This window comes from Schistocerca americana, chromosome X (genome assembly GCF_021461395.2).
Source record: "Schistocerca americana isolate TAMUIC-IGC-003095 chromosome X, iqSchAmer2.1, whole genome shotgun sequence".
Taxonomy (NCBI): domain Eukaryota; kingdom Metazoa; phylum Arthropoda; class Insecta; order Orthoptera; family Acrididae; genus Schistocerca; species Schistocerca americana.
The window spans coordinates 507,939,297-507,963,795 of NC_060130.1; the positions used below are offsets into that span (position 1 = coordinate 507,939,297).

Genomic DNA, 24,499 nt, shown 5'->3' on the forward strand with positions numbered 1-24,499 from the left:
TTATGTCATATGGTATTATTTTTTTGGGTAATTCTTCTGATTCAAAAAGGGTATTTTTGGCTCAAAAACGGGCTGTTCGAGCTATGTGTGGTGTAAGTTCAAAAACCTCTTGTCGACCCCTATTCAATAGTCTGGGAATTTTGACATTGCCCTCACAGTATATATTTTCTTTAATGTCGTTTGTTGTTAGCAATATTAGCTTATTCCCAAGAGTTAGCAGCTTTCACTCAGTTAATACTAGGCAGAAGTCAAACCTGCATGTGGAATGCACTTCCTTGACTCTTGCGCAGAAAGGAGTGCAGTATTCTGCTGCATCCATTTTCAATAAGCTATCACAAGAATTCAAAAATCTTAGCAGTAGCCCAAATGCTTTTAAGTCTAAACTGAAGAGTTTCCTCATGGCTCACTCCTTCTACTCTGTCGAGGAGCTCCTGGAAGAGCTAAAAAATTAAGCAAATTCCAGTGTTACATTCTTGATTTTCTTTATTTAAACTAACGACGTGTCGCCTGAATATGTTTCTTATATCTCATTTTATATGTTTCTACAATCGTGTTGTAATTTCATGTATTGAATCGTTCCATGACCATGGAGACTTCTCCTTAATGTGGTCCCACGGAACAATAAATAAATAAATAAATAAATAAATATAATAGTGTGTCAGGTGCAGTTTGCGTCTATGTCCTGAACTCAATATCTAGTGAACCTGTGCCCCTTCGAACCCCTCCTCAAGCTGTGGCTGTTAGGATAAGGACAATGCAGGAAATCCCCACACATTTCAGTGCGCCACATGGCACATATTAGCCCATTGATATCCCAGTTTGCAGTCCTGCACTTGTCCCCTCTATCCACTGGAGAGCACATGACAACCTGTGTGGTAGTGACCACTTCCTGTCTCTCCCCCAGCGTCATGCTCACGGACGCCTAACCAGATTGGCTTTAAACAAGGCAGACTGGGATACCTTCACCTCTGCCGTCATTGCTGAATCTCCCACACATGGTGCCATCGATGTTGTCATTGAGCAGGCCCAGTGAAAGACAGTCCTTTGGTGGTCGCTGGAAGTCGCTGAGGCAATTTACAGCGTCGGTGAGCTCTACAGTGACGTAAGCAGCACCCTTCCCTAGAGCACCTAATAGCCTTTAAGCAGCTCCGTACCCGCCTTTGCCAGCTTATAAAATGATGGAAAACAGGAGTGTTGGCAGAGGTATGTGTCGGCCATTGCATGCCATACATCACCTTCCCAACTCCGGATGAAGATCAGATGTTTTCTTGGGTACCAGATCCCAACAGGTGTCCATGGCATTAACATCAGTGGCGTGTTATCTACCGACGCAACCGCGATTGCCGAGCACTTTGCTGAGCACTATGCTCGAGCCTCTGTGTTGGAGAAGATCCCCCATGGCCTTTTGCACCCTCAAATGACTGATGGAAAGGAAAATCCTCTCGTTCACTGTATGCCACAGTGAAACCTGTCACTCCCCATTTGCAGAGTGGGAGCTCCTCAGCGCCCTTGCACATTGCCTTGACGCAACTCCTGGGTCAGATCAGATACGCTGTCAGATGATAAAACATGTCTTGTCTGACTACAAGCGACATCTCTTCTTCATTTTCAACCAGATCTGGCGCAATGGCGTCTTTCCATCGCAATGGAGGGAGAGCACCATCATTCCGGTGCTCAAACCCGGTCAAAACCCACTTGATGTGGATAGCTACTGGCCCATCAGCCACACCAACTTTCTTTGTAATCTACTGGAACATATGGTGTGTCGTCGGTTGGGTTGGGTCCTGGAGTCACGTGGCATACTGGCTCCGTGTCAGGGTGTCTCTGTATTTTTAGTGGCTATTAATGGTCCAGCAGCAGCTGTAGGGCCGTCGGTCTCACCTCCTCTGTATGCAGATGACTTCTGCATTTCGTACTGCTCCTCCAGTACTGGTGTTGCTGAGTGGCACCTACAGGGAGCCATTCAGAAGGCACGGTCATGGGCTCTAGCTCATGGCTTCCAGTTTTCAGCTGCAACGTCGTGTGTCATGCATTTCTGTAGTTACCTTAATGATGATCCACTCACTGTAGTGGAGACATATGGATTCTTAGGATTGATTTTCGATGCCCGATTGTCTTGGCTACCTCACTTTCGTCAGCTAAGCGGAAGTGCTGGCAGCACCTCAGTGTCCTCCGCTGCCTGAGCAACACCAACTGGGGTGCAAATCGTTCTCCACTGCTGCAGCTATACAGAGCCCTTGTTCAATCCCGCCATAACTATGGGAGTCTGGTTTACAGTTCGGGGGCGCCCTCGCATTGCATTTATTCGACTCAGTGCACCACTGTGGTGTCCACTTAGCGACGGGAACTTTTAGAATGAGTCCAGTGACCAGTGTTCTGGTGAAGGCAGGAGTCCCTTCATTGAAGGTTAGGCATGCACAACTGCTCACCAGTTACATTGCACATGTTCATAGTTCTCCTGCGTGTCTGAATTACCATCTCCTTTTCCCAACCACAGCGGTTCATCTCCCACATCGGCGGCCCAGGTCAGAGCTTACGATTGCAGTTCGCGTCCAATCCCTTCTGTCTTAACTGGAGTCCTTCCCTTTACCACTTTGCAGAGTGGCTGGCTTCTCCTTTTTATTCTCATGGTCAGCCAGCTATGGTAATCTGCTCTCTTGTTTTGATCTCTTCTACATGTTTCTTGCGTCTCTCTGTGGTTTTCTGGTCCAATTTCTGTCTATTTTAGTGTCTGTTGCCATTCTGTCGTTCTTGTAGTTTTCTCCTTTTTTCCTGCTGTGTTTTGTATGTCTTGATTATTTTACTTGCACCTTGTGGAATTATGACCTGATGACCTAGCAGTTTGATTCCTCCCCCCTTTTTTCAAACAAACCAACCAACCAACACTCAAATCTTTTGGTCAGCAACACTAATTCATATTTTTGTGAGCATTCTGGATCTGCTGTTTTCTTCTCCAAGAACTGTCTGAAGCAGAGATTCTTCAGCTTCTCCAATGGGGAATTGCAAGACGACATTGTATCACACAGGCCCTTGAAGGATGACTACACGATTGTAGATCAATTTGTTTGCTCAAATAACAGTGTTTATCTGCTGTCCACCTCTTTTCTTCACAAAGCTGCTGTGTCTGGCTGGCACATTAAACTGCTTTTCTGCAGTAACTTTAACTTCTCATAGTTTACAAAATATTATTTCCCCATCAATGCTGAAGAACTTCTCTCCAAAATCAACAAATCGCAGACTGTAAACAGTAATTCACTGCTGTGGTTTTGTGCAAAAGTTACTAGTGATGGTTGAACGAACATACGTATGCACAGACTGTGCTGTTTTACGATATATGGACATGTGTGCTCGCACTACTTAGCAGTGTTACGAACGTACGTAACAACAAATGACAATGACATATAAATGTCAGCTTGTATGGAGTAGAAGTGGCTTAAAGCCAAAAAATCTGCACTTGATAATGGCCTGAGGCCGAAATTGCAATAGTGGAAATAAAAAGTTTAACAGTCACTGACATAAACACAATGTCTTTGAAGAGACAGCTGATTATGATGGCTACTTATGTGTAGCAGACTCACGTTTGTATCAGTCAGACAATTTTTTTCCCCCTTCTTCCTGACACATTCATTAAGTGTTTTTGAACTTCCTTTATTTTATAGTAAGTCAACACCATTAAACTTTAATTATTTACATGTAAGTCGGCAGCACAAAAATGTGGAATGAAGCAGTCTTTCCCCCCAAACACCTCCTAGCAACCTCACGTGGTCCTTCTCCTAGACACGTGATGGGACAAGATTTGTTCCAAAAGTTTGTTACTGTAACATAATTCATATTGCTTTTGCTATGTAATGACTAAGACAATTCTTGTTCAAAAATCAACATTGAGATTAGTACATATGTTTGTTGTGTTTCAGAGCCTTCTTGGAGACTTCAACAAAGAACAGGAATCATTCATCAAGGAAAAACAGTCAAAAGGTGCGGAACCTGCCTTTCCTCCGTGGGTTGGCTGTGCTAATGAAGAATCTCTCAAAGAAGAATGCCTCACACTTTCTACGGTACTTTTTTCCTTACGTATTATTTATGTTTGTGGAGTACGACATTACAGATGACTTACATCACTACATCAAATGGTTCATTGGATTCAATACCACAAATGCATCCAGTTCATAAAACCACCCATGTTACAAAGAATTGTCAGTATCCTCTAACACAAAAATAAGTAATGTACCTAAACTGCCTTATCAGTTAACTGTTCTCTTTAAGCCAGATAAGAAAATATGACAAAGGATTGTGGTTTCATGAAACAGCATTTTCAGACATTTTTTAGGTTTACATAATAGTGTGTGTCCATATCAGCTATTTTTTGTTTCTCTTGTAGAGGACCATAACAGAGTAGTCAAGCCTATATTAGAAATATGTTATCCAGAGAAAAAAGACAAGTCAGTAAGTAAGGGCACTTTTTCTGCTCCATTGGTAGACACTACTGACTCAACAATAACATTCTTAACTTCACTGTTGTTCCTGTACGTCAGCTGTATTGCTTCAGTGATTAACTCTTTTTTGTAGTGATTTGAGATCATTTTATGATGAGTGCCTTGTTGTCTGTATGCACCAAGGAAAAAATGAAGAGTAATTATTCCCTATACTCTGAAGGGACTAAAGCTGTGGATATTATTTGCAGAATGCCCCTGCAGTGTGGTGATAGCTCTCTTACTTAACAAAAAAATTTAAGAGAGTATAAATCATTTCAGAAGTCAGTGTGTCTTGATCTGTAATGAAGAGCAGTTGGGTATGCCACTCACTTAAAAAATGGATAGCAATATAGACACAATGAGCAAATTATTTATGATAATCGTCATGGGAGAATTGATGACTGCACATGAGTCCAACATTAGCCGTGGTTCAGTGATTGCAGTTGTCCACAAATTTCTGAACTATCACAATGTGCACATTTGTTGGATGCCATCCCACCTGACAAATGCAAAAAGAAATGCTTGGAAATATTGAAATCACATTTAAGACACGACACGGGTCCATCATTAGAAAAACAGATTAACTGGCAGAGAAGGAAGTTCAAAAGCCAGGATTCTACAAAGAAGTTGATGACATGCATGTTCCGGGATAGGGAAGATCCACCACTAATTCATTACACTTCTAAAGATAAAACAATAAAAAGTGGTAGCAGTTGTGAGCTAATGTGTGATCTGAAATCCAAAATCAAAAACTAATAGGAGAGGGAAGTTTACAAAAGGTGTGATATTGCTTCAGCTGTCTTCATACTACTGGGAAGACAAAATCCAGTAACCTCAAAACATTGGTTTTGAGTGGCTGGAGCACCCACTAAACAATCATGGTCTAGCTCAAGATGAATAGATGAATTTCACCTGTTTGGTTGCATGAAGGAGCACCTGCATGCATGAATACAATGTGTGAAGTTCGTGGATAAGGTGCAAGAGTGGATCTAGATGATGGCACAAAGCTTCTTCTGAAACAGAATTACAAGATTAAGTCACATTAATGTGACCACTGCCTATGTTAGATATCAGTACGCAATAATTGCTCGCATACGGCAGACGGCAGAATGAACTGTAGAGGGTATATGAAATGTGTCCAGGGCATGCACTAAGCAGTACGTTCTTTGTCATAATGCAGAAACAGAGCGATTTGTCTGATGTCCAAAGAGGCAAGATTATTGTATTTCAGCTCATGGGTGGAAGCCTTTCCAAAAAAGCTGAGTTTGTGAAGTGTTGGTGTGCCACTGTGGTTAAAGTGTATATGCATGGCAAAACGGCGCTATCCAAAACCGGTGCTGAGGCAACTGTGGTGCAGTACGGGCCGTTAATGACAGTGGTGAGAGATGGCAGCAGTGATGTGTATGGGTGAATAGACACGCCACTGTTGAGCAACTGACTGCCCAGATGAACCAAGGGGTTACCAAACGTGTCTCCTCAAGTGAATGTTGCTGCAGTAAGTATGTGGGTCATGGACCTACGCTGACAGCTGTTCATAGGTGTCAGACTTGAATTTTGCACACGAGTACTGCAACCGATGTCCCCTTAGTGGTGACAAAGGGCCTTTGCAAATGAATTGTGTTTCATGACCCATCAGACAGATTTCTATTGGTGTGTGGAGCATGAAATGCCTGAAAGCAACACCCTGCAACCAGGAGAGTGTGTTATGGTCTTGTGAATGTTTGTTACAGTATCCTTGGGTGCTATGCCCACTTCTGCATGCATTTCATTTTTCCTCGGCATGATGGCATCTACCGGCAGGGAAGTGCAACTTGTTGAACTGCTCGCAGTGTACGTTTGTGGTTTGAATAGTGCCAGGATGAATTTAGCATACTCTTGTGGCCACCAAACTCCCTGGGTTTATACGAAGTCAAGAGTGAGGGAGACCACCTTCAGTCAGGCTGATTGAGCCATGTATTCTCAACCAAGAAACGTAGCACAGCTGGCCACAGCACTGAAGTCGGCATGGCTCCACATCCATGTCAGTACCTTCCAGAACCTCAGTGACACTTCTTGATGTCCTGCACTGCAGAAGGTGGTTATTCAGGCTTTTGAAAAGGGGGTCACTTTGTGACTGGACAGGGTGTGTGTATCATTTCAAGAGACTGAGGAAGTGTTTGGAGGTTGAGGGAGTTTGTGTAGTGGAACTATGTTGCAGTTATTTTCCCAGTGAAAAATTAATTTAAATTTACCTTTACTTTTTGACTTGCCCACGTACTACACAGTTCACTCATTTTGCTACTTTTGCTCTCTGCAGAGAAACTTTCATATTCTCTTCGATATTTAATGTAGTCTCGTTTGACTTTAAGTTTTATAAATCCTGTACCTACATTTCTGAAGATTAACTTCCAAATACTGTCTTAAATTGGACAGGGTGAGAAAAATTTTGATTTAACATGCAAGTTTAGTGTCAGTCCATGTGAATGACAGTCTTCAGCATTACCTACTGCTGTCCAAAAAATGAACAGTTATTATGAATATTGATATCTGTTGCTTTTGATTCTGTGTATTTGACCCAGAGCCCTGTGTAATTTCTCCCTTTGCAGCATATGGGATGCAATTTGCTACATTTCCACTTGGGGCAAAAAACATCCTTCACTGGTGCTGACATAGCCATTATATAAGACAAAAAATACCAATTCAGCTTGTCACATTGTTGCCTGCTTCCAGACATCGAGGTGGGGAAGGGGGGAGAGGTTATCTCATTTGTCAAGTAATAGTGGATATCAACCAAGGCAAACATTCACCAACCTAATATTTGTATATATTCAAGAACATAAATTTTTTGCCATATTGATGCCACTCAAATGTGTAACAGGATTCCTGTGTGACGGATAAGAAGCAGATCTAGGAAACATTGCTAAAAACCATTTTCTCGGAGACCATCGTGGTTAGAACATTCATGTGCTTTACTTTACACCTATTTAATTTATTTTGGTAACTATGTCAATATTTTCAGTTAACAGCATCACAATTTATTTTGAGATTCAGTGCATTGATATGTGCAGCTTACAATCAAGAAATTGACTATATGTGAATTGAACATTAAAATTGCATTAGAGCCACAGGGAAATCTTTACATTACTACTGGATATACTGCAAGAAAGCTGTATGTGACTTCTGTGCCTCTAGTGCAAGCCAGCTTCTGAACTATGCAGGGCATTGATTTGATGTGATACCCTCATATGTTACATGTTGATACCATCTTCAGAAGATCTTTAATGTAACATAAATATTCAAAAAATGTTTTCTGCTTCTGCAACCTTTGTAATTCAACTAGCTTTTGTGTTCAGAGATCAGGTTCATATATTCTCTCTCTCTCTCTCTCTCTCTCTCTCTCTCTCTCTCTCACTCATTCCCTCACACACACACACACACACACACACATACACACAGTGAATGTTTCAGTATTGACTTCATTGTTAAGTATTAGGTGATGTTAATTTTCAGGTGAAACTTCTCTTTCTCTGAACTACTAAGCAAATGTTTTCTTAAAATTCTAGGACAGGCGAACCTTTGTCCGTAGCCCACCAGCTGGCGTAGACTTTCATTTTGACTATGAAGTGTCATATCCCGTAGCCATGGCAACGCTGGCAGAGGACCCAAATCTGGAGAAGATGAGATTTGAACTGGTTCCTAAAGTGTAAGTACTAGTTTCCACGCAATGTCTGTGTCTGTAATCCTTAGGGCATTATAAATATGTTTCAAGTGCTTCAGTATGTTCACATCTTTTGTTGGAATGTTATGTTTAATTTTTCCGTTATCCCATTAACCCTCTCCTACTGAACAAAATTGGTTGAAAGGAGTGATGGTAACCATTTTTTATGCTCTTTCCTATTCAAATTGGAAAATATCTTTAGTAGAAAGATTATGATTCTGCTCTTTCATGGTGCTTGTACGGGTGTAATTGAACTTGTCTATAATAATAAAAGATTTAAAGAGTTCAGTATTAGAAAATAATTTTTTGCTAGAATACAGACGATGAAAGGAATAAAGGTAACAACTCAACATACAGCTGAAGTATTGAGTGATTGACAGACACACAAACAGAATGGAAAATGATCTTGTCTTCCTGACAGTACGGAAATAAAGTACGTAAGATTCTTCATTTGTCTCTAACGAAATTATCTTTTCTATTCCTCATTGACTTCTTATACGAGGGCTATCCACAAAGTACATTACGTTTTGGAATTAAAAATAAATAAAGTATTGGAATTTTTTTTTATTATATACAGATGAAAGCCACACTTAAATACTACTTTTCTACATAGTTGCCATTTAAATTAAGGCACTTATCGTAGCAGTGGACGAGCTTGGAAATTCCTTCATCGTAAAATTCGGCCGCCTGCGCCTTCAACCACGTGGTTACCTCTTCTTGAAGCTGTGTGTCGTCATCAAAACGCTGCATAGCCAACCACTTCTTCATTGCTGGGAATAAGTGGAAGTCACTCGGTGCCAGGTCGGGACTGTACGGCAGATGAGGAAACAACTCCCACTTAAAAGATTCGAGAACTTCACGAGTGGCATTTGCCGTGTGGGCCCGGGCGTTGTCGTGAATCAGCAAGATCTTTGAGCCCAACTTTCCCCTGCGCTTGTTTTGTATTGCTCTTCTGAGGTTGTGCAGAGTTTGGCAATACCTTTGAGAGTTTATTATAGTGCCTCTTTCCAGGAAATCCACAAAAATCACACCTTTTCTGTCCCAAAAGAGGTAACCACGTGGTTGAAGGCGCAAGTGGCCCGATTTTACGACGAAGGAATTTCCAAGCTCGTCCATCGCTACGATAAGTGCCTTAATTTAAATGGCAACTACGTAGAAAAGTAGTATTTAAGTGTGGCTTTCATCTGTATAAAATAAAAAAAAATTTCCAATACTTTATTAATTTTTAATTCCAGAACATAATGTACTTTGTGGATATCCCTCGTATAAATTTGTTTTGGGTATGGTGCAAAGTCAGTTTTCATCACACAATTCATGAGTGAGTGATCTCGCCAGTTATATTTTCTCATATAGTTTTTCATGTTGGCTTCCTGTTAATGAAGAGAGCACTTAAGTTTCAGTACATTTCTTTTTCAATTGGAGGGTACACAGTATCAGAACTGTGTGTAACTTGTTGCAGAAATAGCAGTTCAGACTGTAATAAATTATAAGCAGAATGACAGAATGTCTAGATAGTTTCCACTTCTATGTTAGTGTGATCGTGAATGATCTGTAGTTAAGAACATTGACACATTTTACCTGTTTTGGAAAAGCATTTGTGCTTGATGGTGTCACATTATATTGTTCATAAAATTTCAGTCACCTAGTCTGTATTCAAAGTGAGCGTAAGAACTGAGACTTACGGTTGAACCCTATAGAGTTATGTGTGCTTTTGATAGGAATGATTTGACCATGTGGTTCAGCAGCAGCTTTGCTAACTCAGACATTTCATTTATATCATTACATTATTTTCATTCAGTTGCCTTCTGTGTCATTAATATGAATAAAGAATGTGTTGCAAAATACACAGTGCCCATTGAAGGGGAGCTGAACAGGACAATAAAAGCATGAACTATGGATTTGTAGTCAAAAAAGACACTGAAGATGATAGAAACTTTCAGAGATGACGAAGAGGGGTAAATGTATCAATTTGAGGTAAGAGACCTTGGTCTGTAAATTACAAAGTTGAAAGTTAAAAGCGAAAATCATTCTGATACCTCTGCATAACTTAAGAGCTGTGAGCACTTGCTCATCTTAGATACTGAGAAACACATCTCTTCTAATGCAAGCCCTTTAGTCCCCATATTTTTGTTGGAGGTAGTATGGACCAAAACAAGAAAAAAGCCCAATAAATGTGGGCTCTGAAATGCATGCCTTGAGAGCTATAAGCACATCTTCAGTAGAAGAGATGTTTCACGGTACTGGAAGTGAAAAAGTGTTTGCAGCTTTTAAGGTACACACTTTAGACCCCGTGTTTACTGGATATTTTTTTCTTGTTTTGTTTCATACTGCCACCTTTGAAAAGTGCATACTCTACAATCTTCAAAACAGCAGCACTGGTACAAAAATTCCAGTGTTGGAGATATAAGAATGGTTTTCACATCGAACTTTAAACTCTGTCATTTCCAGACCAGGGTCCCTTACTTGGAATTTATAGATTTACCCTTGTCTGTCATCCCTGAAACATTGTATCATCATTATGGAAACTCTGTGTAACGGTTTACTTCATTTTACTAGTATTAATGAGTAGGGGAAGGGAAGGTGTTGATGCTTGGTTTGAACTACCCTGGCATTGGCCTGGAATGGTGTGGGGAAACTGTAGAATGCTCTTAACCATACATTGTCTGTGACATGGAAAGTGCAGAATATCATGTGAAGCTACCTATTTGTAAAATTGCTATGTGTGAGCTTATACTTATGGATTTACTTACATAATATACAGTGTGCCATAATATTAAACATTAAGGGTTTGACAGTGAAGCAAGATTAATTTTGTGTCCTTGTTAAGGCCATTGTTTTACTGAGAGGAGTGGAATCACAGGTGACAAGTGTTTCCCTCAACCCCTCCCTCTCCCTCCCCTTCCCTCCTTCCCCCCACAGTCTGATTGAAATGTCATGTGTTGATACATCTGTCGAACTTAAACAACATTCTTTTGGAACTTTTGTGTACTTTGACTCGGTGACTTTATACTGCTGCTAATTGCAAAGTGGTCCCAACACCCATATCTTTCATTAATGGAACTACTATTTAACCTGTTACGTAAGACACGATGACAAAATTGTCAGAAAGGAACTTGGGAAAAATTACACTGAAGTGAAGCATGGAATGTTCATTTCTTTATGGTACACATTTTCTGTAGATCTGATGTGTGAAAAAGTCATGCGGGTGCAGAATAAATCAATCCAAAAAAAATTAATATCTATACATGGAATATCAGCAATAATAAGATCAATTATGGTAACTATGTAATAGGAATAATGAATTGCAGAAGTGGTGTGTTCAGCATAACTTTTCCATTACAGATTTTGATTGAAATACATATTTTCACTGTAGGTTACAAGTACAGTTGATGCCGTAATAGCCTAAAGATCATATGAAATAAAGGTAAACAAAATTGAAAAAAAAAAAAAAAAAAGGTAGAATGTTTTGTGAAATTGTTTGTCTAAAAGTATGAAATAAAGCAGACTGGAGAAACATTTGACACACATTTGAATGATGATCGGAATGACACAGCAATGATGACAACAGCACTTATAAGTGTGATATTACTTCTTGTAGCACATACCTTCTCTTTGTTGATATTTGAAGGACTCTCTGTAGAAAAATTTTTGAGGGTGACGAATTGTTGGAATTATTTACACATTTGGGCACAGATAATAGAAATATGTCAAGGACACACAACAGCAACTGCACTATCTACATGATCCATCAGACAAGTATCCTGTAATGCTGTTTAATATTCCAAGATTATAAGTTAAAAATTGAACTCTAAATTCTAAATTGGCATCCCTCTTGCTGTGCAAGATTTTGAAAATAATTTGAAGATGTGTCAAATGTTTCTCTAATCTGTATTATTTCTTGCTTTTAGGCAAATGATTTCACAAAACATTTTATATCTTTTTCTCAATTTTGTAAAATTTTATTTGTATTTTGAATTTTTGTTCAGAAAATGTGAAGTACAACGTAATTAAGTACTGACCGAGGAAAAGCAGAGACGTTCCAGTTTGTGCTATGATTTGATATTTATTTTATTTTCCCGGCATGAAACAAAGAAATCCATGGTTTCTAATGTCATAAGTAGAATTCTGCCATCTTCTTGAGTTCCTGAGATGCTCGACCTTCATGTTCACTGTTGTCATCGTCTCAGAACAATTGGATAGTAGTCTCAGGAAGTCCTGTCACTGTAAAGTGCTGCTCTGCGTCAAACAGTGGAAAGCCTCTCAAATGTGCATACTCATAGACAACTACTGATGAGGAGCAGCCATGCGACATTTGACCTTCATCAGTATCATCCAAAATGGACAAAAAGAATCCAAAGGTGGAAATCTGGTTAACATCATATACACTTAATGAGTAACAAATATTCATCTACCCAAGTAGACTTCGCCTGAAGGAGACAAAGTAAGCCCTTGCAACTTAAGAGGAGTTGTTGCCCAGCTCATTGTCAAAGATAACTGAAACTGCTGCATTTTTGTGTAGAATTTGCTGCTCTAATGAACAGCTATCTGTTGAATGGTGTTAAGATGTTGATTATTAGTTGAAATGTGGGGATGATTGTCTAAGCAAAAGAGAACTGGCAGTGGTTATTGATCTTTGTGAAGCTGAAACTTGATGGATCCAATTATTCTCAACAATTTCACCCAGTACCAGTTGATAATACCAGTGCTATCAGGCATGTATATCCTCAACATACGCCTATAGTTAGTCACGAACAATGTTGGTAGAGTTAAGGCTTGTTCTGCACACCTAAGTCACATATGTTCTGACAGCCAGTGAGCGTTCAGTATGCTCAGAGTGCTCTGCTGTGACCACTGTAGCTAGCGCGAGCACTAAATGTGATCGTAGCAAGTTGTTAAGCGAATTTCATTTCCATTTGTTGCGAGCTGTCATCGCTAATAGTGGTAGTAAGTGATAAATTCTGCATTAGTAAGCGAGAGACGTAATTTGCAGTATATATTCTTTCTACAAGCAGAAAGAATGCGCTCACCCCAACTGCCACTTGAATCGTCAATAATGCAAGCTTTGACCATGACTCGACATGTGCAAAGTGCCATTGTTCGTGGATTGGACTATACTGCCGATTCCAATATTAATTTCATCAGCAAGTCTACCACAGTCATTGATATTTAGTTTACCACGCTTTTTCAATGCTGGCTTTCTTGTGTCCTCTTACATTCCGGAGTATATACCAATTGCGCAAATTTTATAAACTGTTGCAGCCGGTTCTGCAGGTAGTGTTTTGTGCATTTATTGCATGAATCTGAAAAAACTGCTTCTCCTGGTCTCTGTCCTTAAATCCTTGGGATATATTCTGCTGTAGAGGACACTTATGTCATCAGAAGTGAAGTTGGCTTCACAAAGTTGATGGATCAATTCAGTGAACACATTATCGTGCTGTCGCTTACTCTGATGGAGTCCCACGAAACTGAAGAGGTGCTGCAGATTAAAATTATGGTTGTGAGACTGACCTTGGCCATTCTTATTTGTGAACAGTGCTCAAGAATATGGCCTACCTACCCGAGAAATGCAGCTTACGATTACAAAGCATCACAGTTGCCTCTTGTGTTTACATTTATTGGCTGTTCAGAATGTTGGTGTCATCAAAAAGAGAGATGCCTTTTTGCCCCTTCCTTTTCACACAGCTGTTTCTACAGTTGGTAGAATATTTTTGCTGATAATGTCTCTCAGCTGTGGCAATGTATTTCAAAGTATAAATGACAATACAAGTCCTAGAACCAACTGGTTGAATGTTTATATTGGCTTGCCTTAGCTTGATAATGTCAGGATTATAGTAATTGACCCTTGACGTCAGAAACCACCTCATCTAGTGCAGTATGTGGGCGTGCACGAAACCTTTCATGTGAAATTCAAAACGGATAAAGTAATCAGTGACATGTCTTATCAATATATCTGTCTTCAAAATTACATTGCATATTTGATAAAGCAATGATAAAAATTAGCATGTCAGATTAACCTGAAATTTGAGTAACTATGCCATCCTCTCTTGGGATGAGATTGTCGTGTTTTTTGTGGTAGGAGTGTTGTCAAGAACGCACAGATTGCTGATAACTTAATGCCAGAAAGGGTCATTAGAGCCGCGAATGTGGAATCGGAAAGAAGATCCTAACTGGTTGACCATTCTGATGAGATCGCTTGATGGGCTGGTCCAGTAACTTGAACAACAATACATATTATAAAAATATGAGTTCAGATCTGTCAGCTTCGCCATGTTTAATATTTCAGAGTGTAGGGTGCTTAAATTATTCACATCATTGATATTTTCATTCACACACTCGTACTCAACTCTTCTGGGAGCATAAAGACTGATGACCTTGCTCTTTGGTCCCCTCCCCCAAATCAACCAACTAATCTGTGAGCATAAAAAAAAGATAAAGCCAGAATCTTTTTTCGCTACCTGTAACATGCTGCTGGAAATACTTACAGGTCGTTACAGATATCTTCCAAATATATTTGATGTAATGGACAGCAAGTTTTTCCAGCTTTATGTTTGTGACAAACTATCTGCTTTCTCATCCCCCCCCCCCCCGCCTCCTCTTTCCCCACCCTGAACACTCAGCGACTTGTGGCTGAGATTCTTTATTCACCAGCAGAACATGTTTTTCAATCGCTGTTCTGCCTTCGTCAGAATCGAATGTTCAGAAACTGTTCCAGTTTCAGCAGAGTGTGAAGCAACATCTCTTTGAACTTCAACTGGAGTGCTGTGCACGAAGGCGGAAAAAGCATTTGTTTTTCAGTTCATGATTCAGTGAAGCTCTTTTTTTCTTCTTCTTCTTCTTCTCCTCCTCCTCCTCCTTCTCCTCCCCCTCCTCTTTTTTTCTGGGATGCCTGAGTATAACTATCAGTAAGCCATGATGATTGTTGATTGCAGTTGCAAGGAGATAATGTCAAATGACAACCAGCAGGAATTAAAGTTTGCCAGTCAATGTAGTAATGCTGGCTATGACTGATGCAAAACCATAGTCGTGTTTTCACCAGGCATTATTAGATAGTCACTAAAATGTTTATGACTAACTGAATCCCATCCATTACTAGTATATAAGTCTTCAGACCAAGCAGTATTGTCCAATCTCAAACCCTGCTTTGTTACTTAACTACTGTTCAAGCAGTTGATCAACATTACTTCTCTGCTAAGACTAGAAACAGAGAGAACATCTTGACTAATGGTTGTAGTGTTGATTTAACCTATTTATTTCATTTGTCATAAGCATAATGTGACCCAATTTCTGTCACTTGTTTCTGCGCATAGCTTATGCACTTGACAAAATTGTGCATTTCACTATGAGATTATGGGCTTCAAGCTTGCTTCCCAAAGAGCAACAGCCACAACAGCGGTTCAAGTTACCACCCTGAAGGTAATGCCTCAAATTTGCCTGATGGGTGGAAGTTTGAAGATAGGAGTAGCTGTCTATTTTACTCCTACTCTCGTAAAATGCATCCCTAATACAGTGCTTGATGTCTTTTCTGTTTTTTTACATGTCCTTTGATAGCTGCTTTGAAGCCAATGTTTCATGGAAATTCGAATCATTTGCAGAGCTAGCCAATTTTTCAAAATTAACAGCATTTACATTGACTTACAGGTGTTTGTGCTTCTTAAGGTAATTAAAAACCAGCTTGCATGATTTGTGGTCAAATGTCAAAATTCATCTGCATATTAATCAAAGGCAATGTCGATATTTATAAGATTGCTTGGCAGATGTTCCTATACTTCCTCCATGATTTGTCGGAAACAACAAATGACCTCTTTATCCTTTCTATTTATTAATTGTAGTTACTTTTGGATGTTTATAAATGTGTGCAATAACACAAGACAACACTTCTCTGCAAAAGACAAGTCAATGAAGAGAGACGCCACTTCTTCCAATTCCTTTTTGCACCTTGTGTGAGAAAAGTTACAGTGTCCGGTCAGTTAGTGATAGCATCTTGTGAACAATTCTCTATCATCAGAAACCCTTGTGTTATCTGCACACCATGTGGAAAGATATGTAGAAAATATTGGCGATCGCAAACACAGGAAGAGTCGATTGGCGAAAGTGTCTGTCTGCAAGAAATTTTCTCACTACTTTCATGTAATTCTGTGCTCCTTGATCATCTTCACCATTCTGTCTTCTCACGTGTTTCGCTGCCTTCATTGTTTCTGGATGATCTTCCATAATTACCGGGTATCTTTTGCATTCAGCTGTGCTTGCTCACCCCAGTACATTCTGTACTCGAGTTAATGTGAGAAGATTCCCGGCAGCTAGCAGTGCCGTTGCCAGCTTTCAACTGTGAGGTGCCAATGGCTGCAAGAGAAACAGCAATCTTCTTCAGAGCTGCAACAACACTGAGGTGTTATCAAAGAGAGGTTACATAATTGCTCTCCTAGCCTCTTTTGCTTTCAAAAGTCTTGAATTTAGGTTTGAAAGAAGCCATTTTGTCAGCTGAATATTGCACCAATGCAAAATTTTATATGCAAAACAGCTAGGCACTAAAGAGAGAAACTTTCTGATGCTTCATTTGCAAAGGTAGCAGTAACTATTTGTGAAATATTTCAGATTTCCCTCAAATCACCAATTAGGCTTTTCTTAATTATCTTGATTTTTCTGACAATTAAACCCTGTTTTGCAAAGTTGGCATCAGGCTGGTCAATTTGATATTCAATATATGTATTTCCCTCTCTTCACCTATGAAAATTCAAATGAAAACATAGTGTCTAATTTCATAGTGTGTCTTGGTGGTGGTGGTGGTGGTTAGTGTTTAACGTCCCGTCGACAACGAGGTCATTAGAGACGGAGCGCAAGCTCGGGTTAGGGAAGGATTGGGAAGGAAATCGGCCGTGCCCTTTCAAAGGAACCATCCCGACATTTGCCTGAAACGATTTAGGGAAATCACGGAAAACCTAAATCAGGATGGCCGGAGACGGGATTGAACCGTCGTCCTCCCGAATGCGAGTCCAGTGTGCTAACCAGGTGTGTCTTGTTTTTGTTACTTAAACATTTGACTGATAAGGGAATGGTTAACAGGAGTTTCAGATTGTGTGTGCAACAGAAGAGCTGCACATAAACTGTTCTTATTATTACGGAAGAACAATTTTTCAGTAGAATAAAATGATGTTTCAAGCAGGTATTTTGTCCACCCCATCAACCTCAGATGAGGAGAAACTGACTAGCTCTTGTGCATCGAAAGATGTAGGTTTCCAAGGGATTCTGGTGGCACCAGAGGCACTGCAGCTTTTGCCACAGTTGCTCCACTGCCACTTCAGCATAGGGCATCATCATAAAGACGAACTACTTTTAGCCTTGTCTGGATAATGACTAATCTCTCTTATGTTCACACAAGCACTGTTGCTATTCATTTCCTGCTATATTCTGAATTAGCCAGTCAACAGGAAAAGTGCAAGCAGACCACAGCAACAAGGGAGATTGAACTGCTCGACTCTGGCACTGCAAAAGTCCTAAATCTACACTGCTAAAACAAAAAAATACACAAAATATAAATAAGAAAAATAAAACAAGTCCTAGTCTCTATCAGATAGTGTTGCATGTGAGGCTGTAGAGTTGTTGCATAAGTTTGTAGCCTTTTTTCTGTAATTTTGATAAACACAACAGATACACATAACTGAGGCTTCACTCATCAATAATATATTCTGCTTCACTATTTAAAACAGTGTAACTTTTCGATCCTGCGACTGTAGAATCGTGTGATTTTGAAGCAAAGAAATCATGGGGCCATGCTTGGAGTGTTTTTTCATCCTGAAAGGAAGTTGCTTCAAGGTTGTTGGAAAGAGAGTGGAAAAGGTGCGAATCTGAGGGTGCAACAGGTTGGGTGTGGTCAGTCTAGTAGAATGCTGGCATTATCGTGGAGTAGCATCACTTCATGCAGTCTTCCTGGATGTTGTTCTTGGAATGCGTCTGCAAGACATCTCAGATGTTGAAAATAAATGTCAAAAGTGATAGATAATTTGTAGTACACCACATGATCGTTGTTCCACCAGCTACATAAAATTATCTTTTGTGGAAGCATGCAGATCTTTGCAAGGGGAGTTGCTGCTTTGTTTGGACTTAACCAATCCTTCCTTTTCCTTATGTTAGCATAGACACACAATTTCTCATCACCATTGACTATACAGGATAGGAATGGTTCATATTCTCCACAAGCAAATTGACGATGAGCAAGTAAAGGTGCACATATGGCCATCCCATCCACTGATGTTTGTGATTTTGGCTTAGAGCATGTGGTACCCATAGACCTAATTTTTGAGCCTTATCTATTGCGTGCAAATGTCACACGGTGGTAGAAGGATTACATTTCATCACATCTGCCAGTTCTTTATTCCACTGACATGATCATTGTGGATTAATGTGTTCATATGATATTCGTCAAAACCTGAAGGTCTTTCTGAACATGGAGAGTCACTAACATCAAAATGATCCACCTTAAGGGGACTACACCCTGCCTATCTTACCCATGTTAATTTAGGCAAATATTTGACCCATTTTTGAAGAAACTATTTGATGCAGGGCCTTAATATTTTTACTGTATGTTACACGATTCTAATAGTCAACTGTACTAAAATCTACTTTATCCATTTTATAGTTTTTAAGAAATACTTTTTTAAATTTATTAACAAAAAATATTAAGTTTTTTCTGCAGAAAATATTTTTTGTGAACTTCCTAGTGGGGGGAATATTAATGAATGTAGTACCAGAGGTGGCTTTTTATTTTATGCAGAGTCTCTGAAAATTTCATTCATTTTGCTATGATAGTTTCTGATATAATGTGGTGTATGTACTGAAAATTTTAGTTTGCGGGAAATTGACTTTAAAGAGAAAACTTTTGAAATTTGTTACTTACAGTTAATTAAAACTGCCCTGCTTCATATGATGGCCCTTCTTTGGCCTCTAGCAGGTTGTCCAGCTTCTTTTTCACCCTACTAGATGTTTGTCTTGCTTTCTTGACCATATTAGATGCAGACCTGTCTGCATCAGCTATCCTCATTTTATTGCAATGTTGCAGCCCAGTGATCATAGTTTCACCAGAATTAATTCCCGAATTTTTCAGTACCCAACACTTCGCAATATTACCATAATTGAATGTAATAACAGCATCATGAACTCCTAGTTCATCCTACAAATACAGTTTTAGGAAGGCGGTTCCAAATTATGCTTTGAAACACTCATTTGGGTTCTGTGCCTGCCCATGCAGAAATTTCCTTAGAAAGTCAGGATGAGCCAAGTCTCTGTAAATAGGTTCAATTGCTGTAATTGCAGCAGGAAGAGAATGCTGGTGAGAATAAGATTCTCCAGTTGCCTGAGCCCTATTGTATTTGCTCCACGAATTTTCTCCTGTGGACACAATCCATGACATGGCTTATCATCAGTAGAGGACTTACGGAAGAATATGGCCCAAACATCTCTCTTTGTTGCCTCCAGATTTTCTTTATTTCTCCTAATTGCCTACCCATAGTATACCTGCCGGTTTTCTATTTCAGTTTTAGTTAACTGACCCTGTCCGGTCAACAATTTTCCATCTTTTAATTTTTTTCCTCTCATTTCAACAGTTAATTTTCTCAGCCTTGTTCACAAACGTTTTTGAACATGGCCTACACATTCTATTTTGCTAATAATGGCATCTCCACATGGCTTAGAGTTCACCACATTGTTGTATGCCTTACTGTCACCATCGCCCAAATATTTGGTGTACCATACACCTCTTGTTTCTACAGAGCAATGAAATATTTGTTGTACTCCATGAACTTCTATGCCACAACTTGTTCCTCTAAAATTAGCCACACAGTTGCATTCTTTATGTTCATTGACTTCACAACATTTGCAATATTTAGACATTATCTCCATATCTAACACTTTACCAGTGTGCTACACTCATGGCAGTCACTACTCCATTCAGAGAAGTATGTCCTCTTTTCTGCCAACTTCCATCAAGTGCAACTGCAATACCCGAACATCCATAGTTTTCTTCCACTGGTTCCCTAGCAGCCAGTTTCATGATTTCCTCACATGCAGCTTTCTCTAACATTGCAGTCAGTTTTTCAAATTTCTTTGGTGATTGATGTAAGTTCATCACTGAACAAAATGTTCTCCCTGCAGCCATGCCCTTGCCAATGGATCGTAAGGCATAAACTAATCTAGTATTTATTTCATAAGGGCCACTTGCATCTGGTTTTGAAGAACTCGTAAATGAAATCACAGCTGAGCATTTAGTGCAAATTAAATCCAAAGCAATTGCTGGGCCATTTCTCCCACTGGCACTCTCAACAAATTTTTACACTCTGTGGCTCACCATACTGTCTACAGTGTACAAATTTAGAAATTACATCTGACAATGTTCTCCAATTTATAATAATGTTGCTACACCCCTTGTAACTTACAGTAAATTCGTTGTAACTCTCTTGAAATAGTGAGAGCTTCTTTGATGATGCACTTGTTGAAGAATTGCAGTTAGAAACATCATTGCCAGGCGACATAAGCTCTTGTACAGAAAGCTTTCTAATCTTGTTTCCTCTAAATTGTCGTTTCTTGAAAATGCCGTTACGTTTTGTCATCTTCAATAAACACAACAGAACACACGTAAACAAGCACTGCAAACGTAAGTATAACAACTACTCACAATCACACTTGAACAAAACTAACCGCGTGGTTCAAAGCGTGTTGTTTACAAACAGCAGAAACAAAAGAATACCGACCATTGCATTCCAAGGATAGCAACACACTTGGGAGTAAAAACAAAAATCCCGAACGTGCAATGTAGGGGCAATAAAGATCTAAAATACATGTAGAAAAGTGGGTGACAGAAAAGTGAGCATGGAACATAAACACACATGGTAGGAAAATGCTCTTTAAATGCTCGAAAAAAAAAAAAAAAAAAATTCAGCAGAGTCCTTTTCAGAGTACTTAAATAAAACCTTATTATATCGAAATATGATGAAAACTGAAAATTGATTTTTTTTTTCAACCTGAACCGAGGTGTGGTCCCCTTAATCAAGAAAACCATTTTCTTGCTGTGCTCTGTCCAATGGTATTATACCCATACGTGGCATAAATGTTTTTGGATGCCCTTTTCATTGACCTCAAACAGAAGAATATGTTGGAAACATTCAGATTTCTCCATTTGATATTCAATCTTGTAGTGTCCACAGGCCCACTCACTATCTTGCAAATGTCAGAATGACAGTACGTAAATTTGGATAGCAACAGTGAACTACAAATAAAAAATGACAGTTGATAAAAAAAACATAACAACAGGAAAATGAACATGCATAACAAAAACACTATGAACTTCTGCACCAACCTAATACCAAACAGTGTGAGAAAAATGAAAAGTATAGGCTGCTATATGAGCAGTGGCCCACTGCACCCAACTGCATATCACACAGGTACAACCAAAACTGGAAGAATGTGGAAGCCTTCTTAGAAAACCAATAAGAGTATGAGTTTTTCCTCGGCCTTCATATTTTTGTTATGGTTGAATAAGTATGTGGATATTATTTTCCAGCAACTTCCTCATTCTGGCACTGTAGCAATTTCTGTCAATTTATATCTAGGGCTTTTTGATGCCTCAAGCTTTAAAGCGTCTTTATTCAGCATGTAGGTAGTTAACACCATACAGAAGTTCTAAGAGATGACATATAGTCACGTAAATTTAATTGTTTTTGTGTTGTTGTAAACCTCTTCATAGTACATTAGTGTTGCAATTTTCTATAATATTAGTGTAGCTGCAGTCTAGACTCTGTGTGTTAGCAAAAGTAGGGCAAAGCTGGGTACCTTAAATTCTAATTTATCTGAAATATTTTCAGTGATCACAGTGTTCGTAAGTTCAGGTTATTTATATTTCTTTTATATTCAGCATTATAGTAATCTGGTTTCAGCATAAAAATAAACTGTGTTTCCAACAATCTAAAAAAGTTTTTGACCGATTTACTTCAGATTTTATGCAGTGATGTGATAAACATTTGAACAGGCTACTTCATCAAGGCTGCTTCTTACCACTGAGGGAACTGCAACTAATGAGTGCCTATCCTGAATCTGTGGACACCATTTTTGAGACACACACCAGAATTACCAGAATTTTCCAATGTTTCATTTACTTTCCTCAGGTCATGAAGGAAAGCCTCTGTGGCTATCATAAAATAAGTTTTTCTTTTTAGAGTGTATGAAGTTTTATGTAGGTAGTATGTAGTTATACATGATCATCTTTCTATAAAAGATGGCATGAATTTTTATAATGCTGTTATATCAATGTAACTATTTCTTTTTTGGACGTATAAAAAAAGTTGTGTGTGGTGATATTGCATCGACACTGTAATCGTTTAATCTATTCCCTACTAGTGGAAATGTTGGTATCGTGTAGATACTTTTGTTGTATTGTTTCTTGATTCCTTTATTGCCACTCTTAACGAAATCCAGTGATGTTTGTTGTTAATTTTGGGTACCAGTTATTTTGGTAAGCAGATGGGAAAAGGAAAGCACTTAAAACATTTTGATGTATTGTCAGTTCATTTGGTGAATGCAATTTACAGTGGAAGCAAAGTCACAAGGTGCAAGTTTCATATTGTTATAGTTATTGGAAATGGTGCAATGTTTGTCAGCCTGTAAGTCATAGTCAAGACTGAGGGTGTCATTGTGGAAAGTCAGCAAATATTGACAGCTGTTTGAAAAGGGAGGGCAAAAATTTCATTGATAATGCTATACTTAAAAGCAGTCATTTACAGCCCTTTTCTTAAAAAAATTGTGTGTTTCTTTTCTATTTTTTCTTTTACCAACTAAAAGGATGGTTATCATTTTAGGATAAGTGAAGAAAACTTCTGGCGGAACTACTTCTATCGTGTGAGCCTTATCCGTCAGGCTAATGAGTTGTCATCAATGGTCCAGGAACAGGGTGAGAATGCTTCAAAGCCTGGCAGTGTTGACGTTGCTGAACCAACTGGTACGTGAATGTTCTGCATTCCATTTTTATTTTAATGTGAATGGATCTTAATAGCTGAAGTTACACTGCTTTGTTTACAATTGTAAGTGTTGTTGTTGGATTCCAAGGATAATGAAAGCTTAAGTGTTAGAAAATGAAGCAGTTGCTTTCTTTTTTGAATTGAAGTATTTTGTAATGGTAGTAGTTGAACTGCTACGATGTTAAAAGTATTTTGCTAAAAGAGAGATGCATGCAGTGAAATGGCATAGAATTTCCTAATTTCATTGTTAGTCATTGAAAGTGTGCATTATTTCTGACAACTTCGCACTTTCTTTGAATATCAGACATCAAAAACAGATTTGGCAAAACCTCGAAAATATTACGCATTAATTGTAGATGTAGACGAAACCTACATAGATTATTTGTCCTATTTTTGTTTATTTCTGGTACCAAATATTTGCTTTATAATGTGCCCTTAACATTTGAAATTGGTTTTCAGGTCATTCCTCTGTATGTGGGCAGTTTGTAGGCTTCAGGGAAATGGTTGTTAAGGCACCCTAAAATGTGTTGAAACCAGCCCAAGCAATAATTTAAACAAGTTTTATGAGTCTGTAAAAAAAATTTCATCAGTTGCCAAACATCAAGAATTTAGTGACCTCCATAAATTTTACCACAGCCTCTTGCTCCATACTAACAGTTGTTGCCATGTTTGTCAGCATATATTCTCTATTTTATAGTTTACAATTGGTGAAGTTATAATTTTCTTTTCCACAAAACTGTATATGATAATTAGCATTGATCAGGTATAGGGCCATACGCTATACACTCCTGATATTCCACTCCCCCTCCCCCCCGTCCCAGAGAGAGAGAGAGAGAGAGAGAGAGAGAGAGAGGGGAGAGAGAGAGAGAGAGAGAGAGAGAGAGAGCGCTTTGAGGAGAGGTGTGTGTTTGTCCATATGCAAGTGCTTGAATTTATGATATTTCAGTAAAACGTAAAACTGTTACCAATATGAAGATTGTTCTGAACACCACAGCACTTTACTAGGCGTGGTATTGTTGGGAATGGGATGCCATTGTCTTCCTCCAATCTCTGAACTGACATACCCAGTGGTAGTTTTCACATAAACAAACTTCGTCAGAGGTGAAACAACTGATAAGTGATGGATGAAAATCCTGAGATTGACTGGGGATCAAACCCAAGGCCTTTGTATTTGTAGTCTGGCACTTCAAACAGAGACTGTATAGCTTGGTGGGTCAGTGGTACATTAAAATAAAAAAGGCCAGTCAAGCTGTGTGTTGCCACAGCTAAATAGGGAATTACACTGATTAGTTCTAGAAACTGCAGTTTCTGTATCGCCTGGGTTTGCTGAA

At 39.1% G+C, this 24,499-nt stretch overlaps 1 protein-coding gene across 5 annotated transcripts in view; it reads left to right on the top strand.

Annotated features, from left to right (window-relative positions):
* LOC124555037 (synapse-associated protein of 47 kDa-like) overlaps nucleotides 1–24,499 on the top strand; it is a 320,494-nt gene that overhangs the window by 272,215 nt on the left and 23,780 nt on the right. For all 5 annotated transcript variants that reach the window (XM_047128800.1, XM_047128801.1, XM_047128803.1 and 2 more), the window contains exons 5-7: nucleotides 3,915–4,055; nucleotides 8,015–8,154; nucleotides 23,010–23,149. In XM_047128800.1, coding sequence (XP_046984756.1) covers nucleotides 3,915–4,055; nucleotides 8,015–8,154; nucleotides 23,010–23,149 — 421 coding nt within the window. The remainder of the gene's footprint in view (nucleotides 1–3,914; nucleotides 4,056–8,014; nucleotides 8,155–23,009; nucleotides 23,150–24,499) is intronic.